This window comes from Microtus oregoni, unplaced genomic scaffold (genome assembly GCF_018167655.1).
Source record: "Microtus oregoni isolate MIOR12 unplaced genomic scaffold, Mior012 000017F_ref0000208, whole genome shotgun sequence".
Classification (NCBI taxonomy): domain Eukaryota; kingdom Metazoa; phylum Chordata; class Mammalia; order Rodentia; family Cricetidae; genus Microtus; species Microtus oregoni.
The window spans coordinates 25790729-25812367 of NW_024543076.1; the positions used below are offsets into that span (position 1 = coordinate 25790729).

The window sequence follows — 21639 nt, forward strand, 5'->3', positions numbered from 1 at the left end:
ATTGGTGTTACTTATGTTATAAAAATGAAAACCAGTCGCTAAATACCATGTGCTTCGATAGACTGAACTCAGACGCGCGAGGACCGCGTGTACTGTCCCCATCCGGAGAGCACTTGTTTTCATAATTCTGCCCTGAACTAACCCTCTAGGAACAGCCCAGATGGATCCAGCTGTCCCCAAAAGGCTTCTGAGCAGCAGCGGTTACGTTTATGGCTAAACGATTATGCACGTATGCCCCCACTTGGTGTGTGAGCGGATTCGTCTCCGTGTTCACTCTTGCGAAGCAACTGGATTTAAATCTTGAGGAAAGTTTGAGACTAGTTTCTTTCTGTTCGTGAAGCAGTGCGCTTCTGTCCCCAACCATCTTATCAGTGTGGGGTGGGGGGGGAAGGCGCCAAAGCCTCCCCCACCCCACCCAGTTCCAGTTTTAAATCAAATGGGCTGTGTGAGCAACTTGACCATCCTTTTGGTGCTTTATTTTTTTTTTCTCATCTGTGTAGGAAAAGGCCGATGGAGAGGTGTGGGGGAAAGCCGTGGTGGGGAGGAAATCCTAACATACTAGCTGAAAATCTAGAGTAAACTCAGAGCAGGCCAGCAGGGACACCACCACCCCCCTCGCCCCCAGGTCCCATCTCCAAATGCAGACCATGCTATGAACAGGATGGAATGTAATTCTCTCCTCTGAGGGTAACTGCGCAAGCTGAGACAGTAGTGGCAAGTGAAGGGTAGTGGGGGGTGGGGCGCAGTGGGGGTGGGTGGGGGAGTCTGCTTTCCACCGGACTCCCAGCCTTTACCGCAGTTCTACAATTTGCTGAAGGAGCAAAGAACATCCTCGGCTCTAAGTAGGGCTTTTAGTGTGCTCATTGATGAGTGAAAGTCGCCACACATGTCAAGCTAAAGGCAGTTGTTGGGTTACTAACAGGACCCAGCGCCTTGCAAACATATGCGCTAAGCTGTGTATACAGATGGCAGGCAGAATAATGGAGCAGGCGCCTTTTATAAAGCTCTGGCTGCTGCCTGTCTTCAGACCTGGGAAATGAAACTATTCAGACTCGCGGCCAGATAGCGCCTGCGATTGTTTGTTACCGTTTTAATCCTATTAATTAAAACGTTAACCTGATTGGGTAGAAAGCGCTGTCCCAACAGGCGAGTCTTCTTCATAATAACCTACTCAGAGATAATGATGTAAAAGACTCCCCCGTCTGTGGCGGCGGCTGGTTGATGGGTCCGGAAATCTCTTGAAGGTGAATCCAAGCAAGATAAACGGTGCGGAGAGGAGGCGCGGGGCTGGACTCAGAGCGGCGCGAGGCGGCGGCAGCGGCTCCACTCCCTCCGCGACCACCCTCCCACCATGAGGGGCCGCGGCCCATGGTGAGCCCCAGCAGCCAGCACCGTCGGCTGGAGACGAAGAAAAAGAAGAAGAGGAGGAGGCGAGCGCGGGGGAAGGCGAAAAAGAAAAAGAAAGAAGGGGACAGGGCTGCGGGCAGCGAGGGGACCGACGCGCGCAGCAGCTCCGGAGCCCGGCTGGCGCGCGTCTGTGCGACCGCCTGACTCCCAAGCCCAGGCGGTGGCCAGCCCGGGCTGCGCGGCGGGTCATGGCAATGGAGCGCGGGCTGCACCTCGGCGCGGCGACCGCGAGTGACGACGACCTCTTCCTGCACAAGAGCCTGGGCGCCTCCACCGCCAAGCGCCTGGAGGCGGCTTTCCGCTCCACGCCCCCAGGCATGGACGTGTCCCTGGCGCCGCCGCCTCGCGAACGCCCGGCGTCCTCGTCCTCGTCGCCCCTAGGCTGCTTCGAGCCGGCTGACCCCGAAGGGGCCGGGCTGCTGTTGCCGCCGCCCGGAGGAGGAGGCAGCGCGGGCGGCGGCGGCGGCGGGGTGAGTGTCCCTGGGCTGCTCGTGGGCTCAGCGGGCGTGGGGGGCGACCCGAGCCTGAACAGCCTGCCGGCAGGGGCTGCCCTGTGCCTCAAGTACGGCGAGAGCGCGAGCCGCGGCTCGGTGGCCGAGAGCAGCGGCGGCGAGCAGAGCCCCGACGACGACAGCGACAGCCGCTGCGAGCTGGTGCTGCGAGCCGGGGGCGCCGACCCGCGGGCATCCCCGGGAGCGGGGGGCGGCGGCGCCAAGGTGGTGGAGGGCTGCTCCAACGCCCACCTGCACGGCGGCGCGGGCCTCCCCCCGGGGGGCCCTACGGGTGGCGGCGGCGGAAACGTCGGCGGCGGTGGCGGCGGCAGCAGTAGCAAGAAATCCAAAGAGCAAAAGGCGCTGCGCCTCAATATCAACGCCCGCGAGCGCCGGAGGATGCACGACCTGAACGATGCTCTGGACGAGCTGCGCGCGGTCATCCCTTACGCGCACAGCCCTTCGGTGCGGAAGCTCTCCAAGATCGCTACCCTGCTCCTCGCCAAGAACTACATCCTCATGCAGGCTCAGGCCCTGGAGGAGATGCGGCGCCTAGTCGCCTACCTCAACCAAGGCCAGGCCATCTCAGCCGCCTCTCTGCCCAGCTCAGCGGCCGCTGCAGCGGCGGCCGCTGCCTTGCACCCTGCGCTTGGCGCCTATGAGCAGGCGGCCGGCTACCCGTTCAGCGCCGGGCTACCCCCGGCTGCCTCCTGCCCCGAAAAGTGCGCCCTATTCAACAGCGTCTCTTCCAGCCTCTGCAAACAGTGCACGGAGAAGCCTTAAACATTCCCTCCCTCGGAAGCCTCGAGACCGACCCCAAAGCTAGAGGAAAGCGAGATGCTGCTCCCCACCCCTTTTATTTTGTTCCTCTCCTAGTTGCGAAACACTGGCAGGGCAAACAAAGCAGAGGCAGGAACTGAGCAGTAACTGAGACAAACCGGACTTTCAGCCTTGGCTCGGCCCCGAATCTCGGTCTTTGGGGTGGGGAGGGAGGGGAGAGGGATGTTGAGTAGGGATGGAGTGCGGATGTCTCTTTTTCCCTCAGAAAAGTGGCAACGTTGGTGGTAACCTAGACTTCGAGGAAGTGCAGTCTTCCTTGAAGGTTAAAAAATACTTTGAAAACTAGTAGTGCTTGTTTATTAGACGTGAAAAGTATTGAATGGCAAAATACTAATCCTACTAATAGCTGAGAATTTGGCTAGTACTGAAGGGGAGAGGAGTCCCGGGTTTAAAGGTGTGAAAGGGACAGGATATTCATTCAGACAAATCAGAAAGGGCACTTGAAAATAACTTCTGATTCTGAGCCAGGAGAAAAACTTGAAATGCAGGCTTAACTGAAGGGGGAAAGCAGAGAGAGAGAGAGAGAGAGAGAGAGAGAGACACGTTGCTATAAAGGACTTGTATTTTTTATCGTCTCTGAACTTAAAAATCCTGTGAAAATGCTCAAAGTTTTGGTGAGAGTGATATAAAAAGCAGGCTGTGGCTGAAAGAATTGCTTTTAAAATATTTATGTGCACCTTGTTACTTTTTACTCTGCAATGATGTATTAACAATTCATGGTATTTATTTGTTATTCTTCAATGATCCACATCATCAGTATTTATTACGTGTTAAGGTTTTGGGTCTTATGTGAAGATTTTTTTCTTGATGCTTCTAAAATTCTGTTTTATATATTAACTTACACTGTGTGCCAAGTGTTGAAAGGTTTATTGCCAACAAGTAAGAAGAGAAATATTGATGTATTTGAGCTGCTTAGGTTTTTAAAAAGTCACCTGGATATTTTCAGTTGCATCATCCCTGTGTTTAAATTGAGCTTTAATAAATTGCTTCAGTCCAAAAATTACAGGAAAGGTGTATTCTTAATTAATGAATGAATTGATTTCTTTTTCAAAAGGGGATCTATTTGCATTCCAAAAGGGAAAAATCACAGCAATAGATCTTATAAGTAAGAACATGCTGGGCAAATATATTTTCCAGGTTGTGCCGTGCATTTTAAAAGGTCTAATTTAATTGCTTTTACTATAGATGTACATATATAAGTTATTATAACTGTGAAGACTTATTATGTTAAAAGACTGCTTTGATTTGCTTATGGTGTGAAATCATTTGTTATTTTTCTAAAAAAAATATAAAACTTTAAATGAAATGACATAAAGCTAAGGAAGAGCAAGAAGCTGTGTACCCAAAGCAAGCTTTCAGTTTAGTTTGCATGGCTAGCTGCCTGCCTTTTGTCCTATGAAAAATCCAGAAAAACCTCTTAAGAAATGGGGTCTTGCTGTTCTCCACTCCTTACAGATAATACAAATTCAGTTTGTCAGGTTGGATGATGATTTCAGAGCTGTGATGGATCTGTCGGTGGGGTTTGGCTGTATAAAGAATTAAATATATATATATATCTATTAAATAGGTCAAGCAGACTATGACAGTTATGTACGACCATTTGTATGTGTATCTATGTCAGAAAGAATCTTTATTAAAATATTTTGATCAAACATTTTATTATGCTGTGCTTTGTAGAAGGAGACACCACCTCTCTCCTGCGTTATTGTTGCCTGAAAAGTGACAGAAAAGGAAACGTGTTTCCAAAAGTTTTGTCAGTGCTGGCCAGTTATGAGTAGCCCTAGATCACATGCTTACTAAAAGGACAACTGGGATTCCATGGAAGCAGAGGTGAGAGGGGTCAGTCGTGGGACCCAGGACAGGCCCAGAGAGTTCCTGATACTGGCAAGAATGTACAAAGCCAGACTCTCCCGGAAGTCTGTCCCGCAGGTATAGTATCTAGGCCATGGTAGGGCCTGCCAAAGGGAGTAAACTTTCTTAAAGGCATTTTAATCAAAAGTTCTGCCTCCAAAGGCTTGAAGACCAGGGGAAAAGATGGATTTGGATTCTCTGGACACCAGCTTTATTGTGGCTTCATTCTACTTTCCTGTGGCAAAAGAGTCAGCTTGGTTGAATTACCTAAGTGTAAGTAATGTCCATAGAGACTTCCAGAGTTTATTCGGTTGCCTGTTAATGAGATGTTAGTGTTTGAATTGGATTAGGCATGGATTCTACTAAGATATGATATGTTTGCTTGTATTCAGGCCTTTGCTCTTTAGTGTGGAAGATCTAAATTTGTACCACATCATAGAGATGGGGGTGCTGATGTGGAGGTATGAAGGTACAGAGATTCCACTGGACCTGGTTGCCTAAATGCATTTGTGTGTGGGTTCTGTGCATCATCAGCCCATAAAGATATCCCTAAATGCCATCAAACTTGGGGAGGGGGGGCTAAGGAAGGATGTTTTCTTCTCCACTTGCTATCAAAGAAGATTAATCAGAACCTGTAACTTTTTAGACAACATAAGAGCAAAAGGCCTTGAAAGTCAAGCCCTCCCAGTCAAGGGGGGGGGTAGACAGGAGGAAGGGACCAGGGTAGCCCCCAGGCAGGAGAAGACTGTCTCTCAGCATTTACCAGACAAAGCCTGGGTGCGTCTAATTATGATTATTAAAACAATTTCCATGACGATGTCTAATATTATGTTAATTTGAAAACAACTGTGTATGAAAACTGTCGACTATAATACCTAAATTCATTTAATGAAACACATCGTTAAGGCAATTAAACCTCCTGGATGTGATTAAGAAACATAATTACGACACTGTTCTGCACCATAATTGGGTGTCTTTAATCAAGGGGAAAAGTGATCAGCAACGCAGCCATTAGTTTGTATTGTTCTGGTCCTGCTGTCCATCATTCTGATTAGGAATTAGCCACAGCCACCACTAGTCAGGGTTTTTTTCCCCCTTTTGCATATTAACATTGTAGGGAACACATTTGCTGCAAGATTTACTTCTTAGTATTTTACATTATTAAGAAGGCCTCCTTGAAATACTTACGCTACAACCTTTGCACTGTGCACCCACTATCAGAAATTGGACAGAATAACAAACCTTGAACTTCAGGAAGGAGAAATCCTGATTCTCCCATCACCCTGGAATCACCCAGGCTCTGAGTGAGTCCGGAAGAGAACTCAAGTGCAAGCGGAAGAGAACGGAGAGGAGATTGACAGAAAATGTCACACAGGGTCACCTGAATGCATCAGGGACAATGATATTCATTTTCACTTTAATATTTTCTTTCCAGACCTTCTTCCAGCAAGTGCTTTTAGGGAACCCAGGATGTCAAAAGAAAAAGCAGAGAAACTGCAGATTTACTTAGGTGTCCCTCTTTGCCTCAACTTCAACCCCTCCATAGTGTCTCCAGCACCTGCTGGGGAAGTGCTCTGCCTCTCAACACCCCCACCTCAGGCCACTCTTCTTCTGAGTCCTATTTTGTACTTGCTCTGGAGAATTAGCCCCTTCACTGTTGCACCATAGTTTCTGTCCAGGTAGGACACCTGCATGAGAACTGAAGGCTGGGCACCAGGCCTTCAGAGTGCACTTATCCAGGTGTCCTAAAAGTGTGGGCATGTGTCAGCCAATAGTGTTTCATGCAGGAGCTCACTGGGGTGTCCACCAGACCTCAGGGGCCTTTGTCAGGAGTAGCCTTCCAGCAGGTCCTCAGGGGACCGAGGGTGGACACCTGAGAACAGGAGCCCCAAGTGGCCTCTAAGGCTCACTTGAATTCTCGCAGGAGTTCACCCTGACCCCTGACATTTGCTTCAACTCTCCTTACTGAATATCTTGGAAAAGTCACCTCTCCTTCCTCCTCCATGAGGTGGGTAGATTTCTGTGCCTGTGGGGTGCTGAACACAACACAACACACACACAAACAACACACACACAGAGGCACACACACAGACAAAAGACACAGGCACACACACAGACATACACATACACACACACGCAGAGACACACATACAGACGCAGGCACACATACACATGCAGAGATACACATACAGACACAGGCATATTCACAGACACACACACACGTAGATACACACACACATACACAGGCACACACTGCATTGCTCTTTTTTCCTCCTTCTCCACTCTCCAGTTGAGCAACCCTTCTAAGATTTTGTGTTGTACAGGGATTTTTCTTCCTGTAATGACACTCATTTCCTACTATCAACCCACAAACCACTAGAGAAAACCTAGGCCCTCTGAATTTCCTTTCCCATGCACCTTTGGCAAGCTGCACCTGAACCAAATCCTTCCGCCCTTTCCACCTGCCTATGGACCTGACCTGGCAAGAGAGGTAGTGATGGTTGCAATGTAATGACTTATGAAAGATATAATCATGTGTTAAATTGAATCCTCCGTTTAACTGTTAATGGTGTGCTCTGGGCACATTTACGTATTAAATGCTATGGTAACTAATCACCACTAGGAAAAAAGATAATACACTTCCCAGACTTTGAAAAATAATGATGAGAGTTCCGTCTTGCTAGCAGCACATTGTGGCAACTCTGCCTGGCTGAGCGAGGTCTGCCTGTTTTCCAGAAATGAGGGAGGTAAAGGATCCTGCTTGGGGAGGCTTCCAAGCTTCCTCTTCCAACCTTCAGTGAAAAAGGGATTCAGCCTTAGGAGGAAGGGTGGTACAGGGAGGGAAGAACTTAATGACACCTCTACACAAAATGAAATCACAAAACCTACGCAGCAGAAACACAGATGAGCTTTCTTTCAACCAAAATGCAGATCAGACGAAAATCATGCACTGTCAAGGGATTTTACATCAATTTATAATTTTGTTGTTTTGAGGGCAGAAGAAATAATTGAGTCTGTCTCCTGCAATCTATGCCTGCCTTTGTAACTGCTGTGCCTCTGGATTGGCCAAGCCAATGAATTTCAGACTGATTTAAACTCTGCTTTTAAGCCAAACAAACATAGACACAGAACGAAGGAAAATGAGGAAGTAGTAATGTCAGTTTTTGAAGTACAAGCAACTTTTAGGATGAGAGTTATTTTTCTCTCAAGCAGGTCTTTGGTTCTTCTGGTCAACTGTATTCTGCAGGCTGCAGAATGCGCAGGATAAACAGCAGTCTGGTCCAGCCCAGGTCGGAGGCAAACCCTAGTGTTTGTCACCTAACCTCAGCCTGTGCAAGCAGAAGGCTGTGCAATGCTTGCTGGTGGAGAAACCCAAACCGCACAGCGATGTGAGCAATCACAGAGCTGTTCTCACTCTGCACCCGGTGACAGGGTGGCTATCCCTGGCCGCTGAGTCACCATTCTCCCCTGCTTCCCAAAGACTGGCATTTCCTGGCCCTCCCTCAGGCCAGCTGTGGTCCAACCCCCAAGTTTCTAGGGAAACAAAGAGAACTTAAGGCGCTCTTCCCAGGTGTTGCCAGATCCGGATGCCCCCTGCGTCTCAAGTTTCAGGCTCTTCCTTTAAAGGAGCACCTTCTGCAGCTTAGTCAACCCCAGTTGTTTTGGGAACTTGCCCCACTTTTAAATCTGGAGGAGCTTTTACTTCCTTATAGGGAAGGGAAACTCTTCTTTCCCCCTTCCCCTTTCTGCAGATTTGTGTGGAATCAATCCTCTCACTTTTTTTGAATTAGTGGTATTGTCCTTAATATTTTTCTGGATTATCTCAAAATGGGCGAAGGGAGGGAGAATTTGTTTGCTGTGTCCCTTTTCTGGCAGGTTCTCTTGTTATGCAACACAAAAACACAGACTAGACAGCATTAGAAGGAAATTTCAGGGCTGGAAGGGTCAACATGCAACAAAAGGAAGATGATTTTAAATACTGACCACCTCCCCAACCCCACCCCTGCCAATGATGTCCATCTTACACGTCATCAGCATGCTTTGATGGGGAGTTAACTTTAATTATCCTCAATATGGTATCATCTCCTTCCCAGCTTGGGAAAGAGTTAATTCTTTCTCAAAGACCGTAGCTGTCCTTGTCTTTCAACCTGATTCACAGATGCAATAAAATATGAAGCAAATTTATGATCTGTTTCAAGCATTTTATTGCTGTATTTTTAAATTCATATATGCACATATAAGAACTATGATCTGTGAATAATTTGAAATGCTATAGTAGAGTGATATATTTTAGATAAAACATAACCATATCTTTATATAATTATTACAGATTAAAAGAAAGAAAAAAAATAGATTTCTAATGTGGATCAACTGAAAATGTAATGACAGTCATAAACTGCTAACCAACCATAAATTAACATCTTCATCAAATGTTAAAATGGTATCAGTGGTTATATAAATTAATTATTATTTTTCCTTATAAGTTTTAGGATTAGGTCCAGGTGTATTTGAAGATCTATTATTTACAAATGTTTCTCACTCTTAAAAAAATTATTTTTACTAGGAGGACAGTTTCAGCTCAAACCTGTCACGCTAATAGAAGATAAGAATTCAGAATTCAACATAAAAATACCTCATGACCCAACCTCATTTTATACTTTTATTTAATTCTGACAACTATGGAAGTATTTGGTGCAAGAATTTCCTTATATATTCTTTGGAAAGACAACATTTTACCCCTCTCCGGGTGGTGGTGGTAATGGTGATGGAGTTAAAAATGCTAAACCATACACCGTCAAGTAAATGAAGCTCAATTTGCTGTGCATGGTCTCTCTGAGGAATCATATTCAAAATCAGGGGTCAGGCTGAGCCTGTGCTCTTCATCCCAGGCTTCGATGGGAAGAAATTGTTTTCCTAACCAGGCCTCCACAGAAGCACAGGAAAAGCATCCATCTATGGAAAGCTTGGTCTATCAGAAAGTGGGGTGGGCCAATGCATGGGTCTGTGTAACTGTAACTTTCTTTTGCATAAACATCAGGTATACATATATTTAAAGTGTAAGTATCTCAAACAGGCAATAATTTTTAAAAATCTGTAATTGCTCGACAAATTGTGCTTTTTGAACAATTACAAATTACTTTCTATGAAAGTAAACCAATTATTTGGAGGATGGGGATGGATGTGACAGCAAATGTAAGATATGCCCATGGCTAAGTCATCATCTGTGATCGCTTGTCCTGAAGAAGAGCTCTGGACGTTCATTACCTAGGGTCAAAGGTTAACGAAAATGTTCTATGGTCCGAGGCCTTCCTTAGGTTTAATTATTTGAAGGTACTGTTTAGTCTACTTTCTTCTTTAAAAGTAAAAAGAATTTTTATTACTTTTTCCATGCTTATAACAAAAAGTAAAAGCACTGTTGCATGAAGGCCACGATCTTCACTGAGAATTCAGATGAGTTCAACACTGAAACAAATATTCCTTTAAATGTGTAAGACTAAGGTACTTAAAAAAATCTCTTAATTATGTGGGCCGTTATAAGGTGCTTAAAATTATAATCTTAGAACAAAGTTCTACCTGTTTTAACATTAACTTCAAAAATAAAAGACAAGCATTTATTAAAATGCCCATCTGTCAAATACTAATGTCACACATTTAATGTTAACTACAATAGCTAGTTCTTAGAAGTGGAAGTTATGTGGAATGGTATTTTTGTTTGTTTTTTGTTTTGTAAGTAAATTTCTCTGCATGGTACATACATCATACTTACAAATATTTAATATCATTTCAGTGATGAATCCTAGATACTATTACCTTTATCTGGTATTTTCATCTCTTTCTGCTAGCTTCAGTTCTAATCACAAATTGTTGTTATATATAAGATAGATAATGATTCTATCTCCAAGCACTATTTACTGTGTAGTCTGTAATATACCCTTTTCTAATATCTAATACTCTTTAGAATCTGACATAACCATAAAATGTTTTTTATCAAGATCTACTCTGAATAGAAAATGAACATTATTACTTACAAGAGCATGCTAATTCTAGATAGTTCTACACACTTTAATGTACTCAGTAAGTGTTCTATAGAGTGTGAATGAAATCCAAGGTAGCATTTTCAACAAACGTCCATTCAATGAGCAAATCACCCTGACTAGGAAATAAGGAATACTGAATCAACCAGTTCAAAGGGTCAGTTCACCTTTGGCAACAGTGGGCTTCTGTTATCTGTTAATAGGAGCATGACTGTCTCCTAGAAGGCTTGTATCAGAGTCCCTCCAAACCCACAGTGTTCCTAGAAATACCCAGTGTGCCAGTGTACCACTGCAGTGAGTTCCCACAAGAGACTCTTCATTCTCAGCAACATTATTTTGTTCGTAGACTTTGTTTAGCATTTGCATTTCAATTTTATGAATAATTGGAGGACTGTCCAAGTATTTCCCAGCTTTCTTCATTATCTGTTGAGCAGTGAAGAGAGCTGCAGAGGACCAAGCTTAGCTAGATGGAGATTTCCCTCCACTTCCCATTCTTAGACTTCCTCTCCCTAATGACTATAGCTCAGCCTGGTCGACATTGCAGATTTAGTGCTGTTTCTTGGACCTGTTTTTTATCCCACATAGAGACAAAGTTAAAATGTATTGAAAGATACTTTGAAGATGAGCCCTTTTAGGGAGATCATGAGAAGATAAGATGAGAACATATACACGAAGAAAGAGAGGGATAAAATTGAGTTATTTCATATAGCATAACAATTTACCATAAAAATCTGCTTTTTGTTACCAAAAGTAACTAATTTACTCTTAGTATGGAAATGAGTCATAATCATTTATCTATAATTTAATGGTTGATTTATTAATTTTTAATTCCAATTAAAGAATATTAAATATTTCAACTACAAAATGTCTTAATTTATTCAACATTTTTAAAAGACTTTTTTATAGATCCACAAGTATTTTTTAAAATTAAAAATATAGTAAGAAAATGTATCAAGACAATAGTTCATACTTTGTAGAACATTTCAGTCTTTTTATTTTTTAGATTTACTTATTTATTTTGTACACAGTGTTCAGCCTCCTTGTATGCCTGCAGGCCAGAAGAGGGCACCAGATCTCATTACAGATGGTTGTGAGCCACCATGTGGTTGCTGGGAATTGAACTCAGGACCTCCGGAAGATCAGCCAGTGCTCTTAACCTCTAAGCCATCTCTCCAGCCCAGAACATTTCAGTCTTAACACATCTTGAAGTGCAACTGTTAACAAATCCTCACCTATTCAAAACTGTGTACCTAAATTTTTCATGAACTGAATTTAATCTACACTAGAAATTTAGTATGAAAATACACTCAAGCTAAGAAGTTCAAAACTCACTGGCCGCTGACCCAACTCTATAAGCAGAGATATTATTGTGAGAGGTAAGTGCCCCAGCTTTATTAGATTGCTCACTATAACTCAAAACAGTGCGACAGAGAGAGTAATCTTGCACGCTAACATTTTCCTACTGAGTATTCCAAATAGTGTAGTGGAAGTAAGCAATGGTTTGCAACACTGACAAACTTAGTAGGTTAAAAAGTGCACATTTTGCTGGGCAGTGGCAGCGCACGCCTTTAATCCTAGCACTCAAGAGGCAGAGACAGACAGACCTCTGTGAGTTCAAGGCCAGCCTGGTCTACAGAGCTAGTTCCAGGACAGGCTCCAAAGAAACCCTACAGAGAAACCCTGTCTCGAAAGAAAAAAAAAAAAGTGCACATTGTGTTGGTTTTAATGTTTTTTTTTATTTTTTTTTAAAATAACAATCCAAGTTCCCACTTCCTCCTCTCCTCCCATTTCCTCCACACACCCTCCCACCCCACCCCCATCTAATCCTCAGAGAGGGTAAGGCACATTTGCACTGTGGAAGGTCCAAGGCCCTCCCTACTTCATCTAGGCTGAGCAAAGTATACATCCAAAGAGAATAGGATCCCCAAAAGCCAGTACATGCAGTAGGGATAAATCCTGGTACCAATCATATATATATTTACAGTGGTCACTGATGTAAAACAATAGTATATTTCCATTTACTTAAAACTTTTGTGAAGCTGTAAACATGAAAAGAAGAAAATTTAGGATATATGAAATAGTTACAAAATTCTGAAAACTCAGTGACTATTTGGCTTTGGCTATTTTTTTTTATCATATCATCACAACACCTTAACTTATATTTATCTATGCACTGATTAATTATGTGTATATGCACATCTGTGTGTGTGTGTGTGTGTGTGTGTGTGTGTGTGTGTGTGTATAAATCAGGGGACAACTTGTAGGAGTCAGTTCTCTCTTTCTTCCATGTGAGGTCCCAAGGATGAAACTCATGTCATCAGACTTGAGAGCAGGCAAAATCACACACTGAACCATCTCAGTGACTCCCTAGTCCTTCTATATAGCTTTTGTAATTTGTATATGATAATTTATAATGGAACACTGCTTTCTAATAGTTGCAGGAAAAAGGTTATTTAGAAGGTATTCTAAATAAGGTATGAAAATAATTTTAAAATGAAATTTGTTATTTATAACTAAACTGGCAACAGGTAGGTTATTTATATGTTGTTTTCTCGAGTGAAGTGGATATTCATGAAGGGAAACATTAACGCAATGCGTATCTAGCTAGTGAAAATGCTCATTAAACATTTTGTCAAATAAATGAAGAAAAAAACAATAACTCTAAAACATTCATGTACCAAGTATATGACCTAGCACTGTAGGATCTTTCTAAAAATATATGCACACACATATATAAAATGAATTTTTATGGAGTTATCCTATAATGAGTCAACAATATACCAACTATACACCAAAGAACAACAAATAAAAAGCCCCACCCAATGTCCGGAATAGGTTACCTCCTTTGGAATTGCTAGTCATTGAGGTCACATAGACCCCTAAACATTACATTTATTGCAATATCCTTGGCTACCATCTACAGTTTGACGGTAAAACTCCACTTCTAAAGACACTGCCTAACTGGAGATATGTAGCAAGGCTGTCCTGGCCTGGAAACTTCATCCCCAATTGGTAGATTTCATAGAGCTGGAAGATGAGTGTTACCAGGGGGAAAAGCACGTCCATCAATCTTACCCAGATGAGCTATAATAATGACTGGTGCAATAGTGGCACATACATCATGGGACTAACCAATCACTTTCTGATTGGATTTAAGGCCCAGTCCATAAGTTGAAACCCGTACTTGGCACCATTATTGGAGCCAAGAACTTGTGGCGAGACAGACATATGACATGGGAGAACCTACTACTATTACTAAATGAACATGATGTATTAAACAGTCTCTTACTATTTTACTGTTCTTCCCAAAGATTAATAAATATCTCAAGCATCATCAGAGAAATTTATTTTTCTAATAGATTGTGATTATCGCAGAGACCCCAACTGGTCAAGGTTCATAGAATAGAAGATTGTGATATGTTCAGACAGAGTTGTGTATCTGTATTATATTACCCTCTTCCAAGGCTCAGGGATGATTACAGAAGAGTCAGAAAGATGGTGAGATCCAGGGTTAGTTGATGATGGCTAGAAAACAGTATTTACTGAACATACCAGTACAGTTGGAGATATGAACAATGGTGGTTAGGATAGTATGTACAAGGCCTGTGGGAGATGGGAGTGAAGTCCCACTCCTAGCTGAGGAGCAACTGGAAACTGAAAGTTGCTGGGAAAAGGAAACTGAGTTTTCTTTAAGGGTCTGGACACTGGAGGATCAACCAAGCTCCAGTAAGGCCACACATCCAAGCATATATGGCAGCATAAATTGTACATGATGGGAAATAAAGACACAAAGTTGACCAGGTGGGAGATGGAGATGCATCTGGGAGAAGTTGGGGGAGGGTAAGGAATATTATCAAAACACATTGTACAAAATTCCCAAAGAACTAATAAACATAAGAAAACAAGGATTCACTTATCTTTATGTGTATGTGCTTGCGTTTGTACATATGAATGTCATATTATGTGGCTATCCACAGAGGTCAAAAAGGGGTGCTGGATCCCCTAGAGCTGGCCTTAGGAGCTGCCTACTATGGGAGCTAAGAATCAAACTCAGTTCTCTGGAAGAGCAGCCAGTGTTTTAAAGGGCTGTGCTATCTCTCTTTCTTAAAGAATAATTTTTAAAAGACAAAAAGTTGTTTAAGTATCTCTTTTAAACATTCCAATTCTGTTTTCAAAGTAAGTTGACATTTGTTGATGATAACAAGCCAGGTAGACCTCCATGGCCTTTCTTTTCTTTCCTTTCAGTTTTCTTTGTATATTTGTTTTTTTTTAATTTAAATTTATTTATTTATTAAGGATTTCTGCCTCGTCCCCGCAACCGCTTCCCATTTCCCTCCCCCTCCCCCGATCAAGTCCCCCTCCCTCATCTGTTCGAAGAGCAATCAGGGTTCCCTGACCTGTGGGAAGCCCAAGTACTGCCCACCTCTATCCAGGTCTAGTAAGGTGAGCATCCAAACTGCCTAGGCTCCCACAAAGCCAGTACGTGCAGTAGGATCAAAAACCCACTGCAATTGTTCTTGAATTCTCAGTATTCCTCATTGTCCGCTATGTTCAGCTAGTCCGGATTTATCCCATGCTTTTTCAGACCTAGGCCAGCTGGCCTTGGTGAGATCCCAATAGAACATCCCCATTGTCTTAGTGTGTGGGTGCACCCCTCGTGGTCCTGAGTTCCTTGCTCGTGCTTCGTCTCCTTCTGCTCCTGATTTGGACCTTGAGATTTCTGTCCGGTGCTCCCGTGTGGGTCTCTGTCTCTGTCTCCTTTCATCGCCTGATGAAGGTTAATATTCCTGAGGATGCCTATGTGTTTGTCTTTGGATTCACCTTCTTATTTAGCTTCTCTAGGAACATGAATTATAAGCTCAATGTCCTTTATTTATGGCTAGAAACCAAATATGAGTGAGTACATCCCATGTTCCTCTTTTTGGGTCTGGCTTACCTCACTCAGGATAGTGGTTTCTATTTCCATCCATTTGTATGCAAAATTCAAGAAGTCCTTGTTTTTTACTGCTGAGTAATACTCTAATATGTATATATTCCATACTTTCTTCATCCATTCTTCCGTTGAAGGGCATCTAGGTTGTTTCCAGGTTCTGGCTATTACAAACAATGCTGCCATGAACATAGTTGAGCATATACTTTTGTTGTATGATAGGGCCTCTCTTGGGTATATTCCCAAGAGTGGTATTGCTGGATCCAGGGGTAGGTTGATCCCGAATTTCCTGAGAAACCGAAACACTGCTTTCCAGAGTGGTTGCACAAGTTTGCATTCCCACCAGCAATGGGTGAGTGTACCCCTTTCTCCACAACCTCTCCAGCAAAGGCTATCATTGGTGTTTTTTATTTTAGCCATTCTGACAGGTGTAAGGTGGTATCTTAAAGTTGTCTTGATTTGCATTTCCCTGATCGCTAAGGAAGTTGAGCATGACCTTAAGTGTCTTTTGGCCATTTGAAGTTCTTCTGTTGAGAATTCTCTGTTCAGATCAGTGCCCCATTTTATAATTGGGTTGATTAGCCTTTTACGGTCTAGTTTCTTGAGTTCTTTATATATTTTGGAGATCAAACCTTTTTCAGTTGCAGGGTTGGTGAAGATCTTCTCCCAGTCAGTGGGTTGTCTTTTTGTCTTAGTGACAGTGTCCTTTGCTTTACAGAAGCTTCTCAGCCTCAGGAAGTCCCATTTATTCAATGATGCCCTTAGTGTCTGTGCTGCTGGGGTTATACATAGGAAGTGGTCTCCTGTGCCCATGTGCTGTAGAGTACTTCCCACTTTCTCTTCTATCAGGTTCAGTGTGTTCAGACTGATATTGAGGTCTTTAATCCATTTGGATTTGAGTTTTGTGCATGGTGATAGATATGGATCTATTTTCATTCTTCTACAGATTGACGTCCAGTTTTGCCAGCACCATTTGTTGAAGATGCTCTCTTTTTTCCATTGTATACTTTTAGCTCCTTTATCGAAGATCAGGTGTTCATAGGTTTGTGGGTTAATGTCAGGGTCTTCTATTCGATTCCATTGGTCGACTTCTCTGTTTTTATGCCAATACCAAGCTGTTTTCAATACTGTAGCTCTGTAATAGAGTTTGAAGTCAGGGATGGTAATGCCTCCAGATTTGTAAAACACAGAATTTACTACTTAGTCCAAGAACTTAGGATCTTCCCACCTGAGTCTCCTAAAAGCTAGAGTTGCAGTTATGCTCCTTGCTGCTTTCTAATTATCCATATAATATTAATATTTCTTCAGCCATTTTCTTCTCATTTCTTTAAAATTTGTATGTACACTTTTAACTATATATTAAGCAGAAGTTAGAATGCAATAATTTTTTGTTTTCTCTATTGCAACATCCTAAAAGTATACTGCTTTTTGAATTTTACAATATGGAGGATCTCATTCAGATGTTAAGGTAGACAACATATCCTAATACAAATGGAATAGATTGGGTTTTGTGTCAGGTAGAAGAGAAAGTCTAGGGTTCAACATGGCATAAGCACCCATGTATGTGCATGTGAACATGTATGTGTATAAAATCCAAGACCTCTGCACAAACTCAGTAATTTTCAGAGCCAACATCCTTGGTAGCTGGACTAGAAACATTGCTCTATGGTGAAGGATTAGACATATTTGCATTCTTAATCTGTTTCTGGTTGAAACAAAAAAAGCAATCAAATGTGGCTCCTGCCCTTTCCTGATCACGGGTTTTAAGTATTCCCTTTAAGTCCAGCACTCAGGAGGCAGAGGCAGCATAATTTTGTGAGGCATAACTTTGCTTTACAATGAGGCCCCGTCTCACAAGCAAACAAGTAAGCAAGCAAACATACGGCAAAACAACAACAAAATCCCCAATCAAAACAAAATGCCCTTAATCACAGTGTTTCCTTTAAGGCTGGAATTCACAGTCAGCAGTGTACCATGTCGCCTCCAAAATATTCTAGTTGAACATCCCCAGGAATCTGAATTTGACAGAAACATGAACAATAAGCTAAAACCCAGCACAGTTTATACTTTGAGGAATGAACATTAAACCCAGATCAGAAACATTTTCCAGAAGTAAAATTCCAAGAAACACATATAAACTCAGTAGTTAAACTATTGGAAGCACTGATGGGAAGGGGAAATTACAAAATCAGACGCATAAAACAGGAGAGGGCTGGAGATGCCAGGTGCAGAATATAAACCATGCTGACTGTAGTTACAGGGATAGTGAAATGCATTAAAGGAACAAGATTTTTGCAAAATATGGCCATGAAGAAAATATACATGAAGAACAATGAGTTACCAACCAAAAAATGCAATCACTGAACTAAGAAAATTCGTGAGATGGAAAATTTGAAAGGTGACATGACGTTGGTGGCTCAAAATTCAACCAGAGAGACTCTCAAGAAGGAAGAGGGTCAGATCGGTCTGGGGATGGGATAACACATGTGTCCTTTGTTTCCAGGAGAATGAAGGGTGTCATGAAATTGTATAGAGGAGGTAGGGGTGGTTAGAGACAGCATTTGAATAATGACCATGTGGTATATACACATGATGGAATATTGCTTGGTCTTGAAAAATACATTCTGTTATTTGATTCAACATAGACAGATTTAGAGGATATGAAGTAAAAGCAACCAGAGACAGACAAATACTATGGACTCTACCTCATGTATTAGTTTTAATGTCATCTTGGTTCAATCTAGAGTATCTAGGAAGAGAGAACCTTAACTGAAGAATTGCCTTCATCAGATGCCCATGGCCATGCCAGTGAAAGATTGCCTTCATGATTAATGTAGCAGGGTGAAGATACTGTGGGCAGTACCATTTCCTGGGCTGGTAGGTGTGGTTAATAAAAAGCTAGTTAAGAATGAGCCAGTGAGCAAGCCAGTATGCAGCATTTCTCTGTATCAGGTTCCTGCCTTGAATTCAGGCCTTGATTTTCCTCAACAATAGATTATGATTTGGATGTGTTACTTTGATAAATTCTTTTCTCTCCAAGTAACTGTTCTTGTCACAATCTTCTTGTCATAGCAAGGAAAAATATTAGAATATATGAAATTCAAAATAATCAAACTTATCAATGCACAGAGTGAAATAATGATTAGAGAAGGCTAGGAAAGTGTAGGAGAAATGATCAAAAAGTAAAAACATCCCATCCAGGAGAATTACAGTCTTTTGCAGTGGGGGGGTGGGGGGGTGGGAAGAGTTTTAGTACATCGCCTTGTGAATAAAGTCAATAATAGAGCACTCTGTGTTAAAAGTTGCATAAGTATCTGGGTTGATTTAATCATTTGGATTGGTCTAATCATTCCACATCATTTTCATAAACCATAACCTTACTTTGTATTCTGTGAATTTATATAATTATAAATGGTCATTTTGCAATTTTTAAAAGGAAGGAGATTGGGAATAAAGACCAGTTTAATCAAGCAAAAACAGAATTCATGTCAGTAGACTTTCATGCAAGGAGCATTCAATGAACATATACTCCAGAAAGGAGAAAAAAAATGCTGCCTTGTTGTATTTACCTAGTACTATAAGCATTTTAGAGTGCTATTTTAAATCAGTTTCCTTTCTAACAGCAATATAAAATTTCCAAAGCATTAGAATTTCTAATTAATGCAGCATGAATTAATCTGGCTTAATTATTTGCCCTGTGAGTTTGCATTCCGTGTCTCCATTTATGCCAAATGTCAATCACTGGGAAGTTTTATAGTAGAAATCTTTTAATTATTGATACAGGCTGTATTGTATCATATGAAATTATTTTGTATAGTTTAGTGTGATAGTCCAAAATAATACAACTAATCTCCAAGACCAAAAGGTTGTGAATAAGTAATAATACCTAATTCCCAGATTATATAAATTGGAACATTTATTAAAGAGTTCATTACAATTAGAATTACACAGTTTATACTAAAGACCAATACTACCATCAATGCTATAATGACTTCAACATTTCCCTCTAAAATAAATCTAATACTAATGTCTAGAGCAATTGCTGAATACATAATAGGTTTTGTGTTTTCTTATATATGAAATTTTAGCAGTATTTAACTTGAACACGAAAGGTTTTTGTATAACAAGAAATTTTGTTCTATTGAAATGTAGAATACACAAGTTATAAAAATCATTTATGGGCAGTTAAATATTGAAGGGAAGTTGGAACATTTAATCTATTGTAACACTCATTTAATGCAAAGGTACGCTGGTAATATAGACATTATTGATATTCCACTTGAAGGGAACATTTCATACAGTGTAACTCCTGGGAATTAATTTTCCTCTCTTCTGAGAATTTGGAAGTTGTTTGGCTGTCCAAAGACACACTTTTCCAGCAGTACATACAATCCTATTAGAGTATTTCAGTAACTTAAAAAAAAATCACCCAGGGCCAAATTTATTACTGGAAGAGCACATTCACAACCAATGATAAAAAGCACAGTAAGTACAAAGTGGAAATTGTTACTTCGAACTTACCCTGAAATGACTGCCCCGACAGTTTTTAGGTCACCGCCTTGCTTTATCTTATGATAGGCTTCGTGACCAAGAACAAACTGAATCAATCTCAGATCAAATGTAAATTTGCCATTTTCAAACAAAGAAGCATAGCTGTCGCATTTGCAGGCGTACAACAAACCACAGAGCTCAGCGCACGTAGCCTCACTCTGATTAAGTTTCTCTGCCATCATTTCAGCTTTTCCAAGATTTTGCCTTGTACCTGAATGAGACATCAGAATCGGGTTGCTGAATACCGAACAACAAACGACTGTGGTTTTGTCCTACAGGCTCCTTGTCAATTATTTCTAAATCAAAATAAGTTAAAAGTATAGCTAATAGTAGCTTCATTTCAATAATTGCAAAATATCGGCCTGGACATTTGCTGGCTCCAAATCCAAATGGCATAACATAATACTTCAGCTTTTTCCCTTCCTTGAGAAATGTTGTTTTCTTCTTGCCATCTTCTAGGAATCGATCAAATCTAAATTCCTATAAAGAATAATAGACACTGTTAAAATTAAAATTTTACTTAAATTAGTTTGAGTTGGGTCTACTAGGTTGTTGTCTCTCCTTGTCTATCTTGCTGAGCAAGGTTCCGTTTTTGGTCTGAAAACATACAGGAGGAAGTAAAACTTGAATACGTGAAACAGCATACTCAAACTTTCAGAAAAATTCAAATGTTATAGGGAACACCTACATTCAAATACCTAAGGCACTTATCCGCTCCAATTTCTCTTGTCTTTTCTTAAGTGGGGTCTGTGCTGCCACTTACTCCTGAAGGCTGAGTAATTGACAAAAGAAAAGAAGTTTACTTTGACTCTTGATTCTAGAGTCCAAAAATCTAAGAGCCTGGAGTTAATGGGGCTCTGAGCTGCTCCTTGCAACGGGAAATGACAGGACGATTTGGTGCATTGGGAAGAGTAAAGATAAGAGAGGCAGTCTATGGCTTTAATAAGCCAGTTTTCTGGCAGCCAATATGGTGTCAAGAAAGTGATAACAAGTAACGTGGCAAAGGCCTTACCCCTAACCACCTAACCACCAAAATGGCCTTTAGATTTTAGGATGAGTTTCGGATGGGATGCTCATTAATCAAATCACAGTGATTACAGTGAGTGGTTTTTTTTTTTAATTATAAAGACTACATCTGTCTCCATTTCTGTCCTCTCTGATGTGTTTGCAATAAAGATCATTAATATACCAATTATGGGTAGAAGGGGTCTCCTATACGGCTGCCATTGTCACTATGACATAATACATTTGGGTGGCCACAGTTTATATTCATTTATCCTCCCAACTATCTATTGATAGACAAATATGAATTTAGGATTCAGTGCTTATGTTTGAATTAAAGAGACAAAAAATAATAAGATTCAAACATAGCCCCAGAGAGAACCTAAGTAGAAAATCAGATTTTGTCTTTTTTTTATGTTAAGGTGGATTTCTCATATGACATTTCTGTTAGAGTGCACTCTGCTTGGATTAATTCTAGATAACAGAAATTTATGACATATTTTCATAAATAAGTTATACTACTTGCTAAAGA

At 41.5% G+C, this 21639-nt stretch overlaps 2 protein-coding genes across 2 annotated transcripts in view; one reads left to right on the forward strand and one right to left on the reverse strand.

Moving 5' to 3' along the window:
- Positions 1-889: 889 nt before the first annotated feature.
- On the forward strand, positions 890-4390 carry Bhlhe22 (basic helix-loop-helix family member e22). The gene has a single exon (XM_041667834.1). The coding sequence runs from the start codon at positions 1596-1598 to the stop codon at positions 2679-2681; it is 1086 nt and encodes a 361-aa protein (XP_041523768.1). The 5' UTR covers positions 890-1595; the 3' UTR covers positions 2682-4390.
- A 15067-nt stretch (positions 4391-19457) lies between these two features.
- The window catches only part of LOC121458368 (cytochrome P450 7B1), a 165140-nt gene continuing 162958 nt past the window's right edge, over positions 19458-21639 (reverse strand). Inside the window, exon 7 of the mRNA XM_041667606.1 lies at positions 19458-20585. Within this exon, the coding sequence (XP_041523540.1) occupies positions 20289-20585 (297 nt within the window). The 3' untranslated portion in view covers positions 19458-20288. The remainder of the gene's footprint in view (positions 20586-21639) is intronic.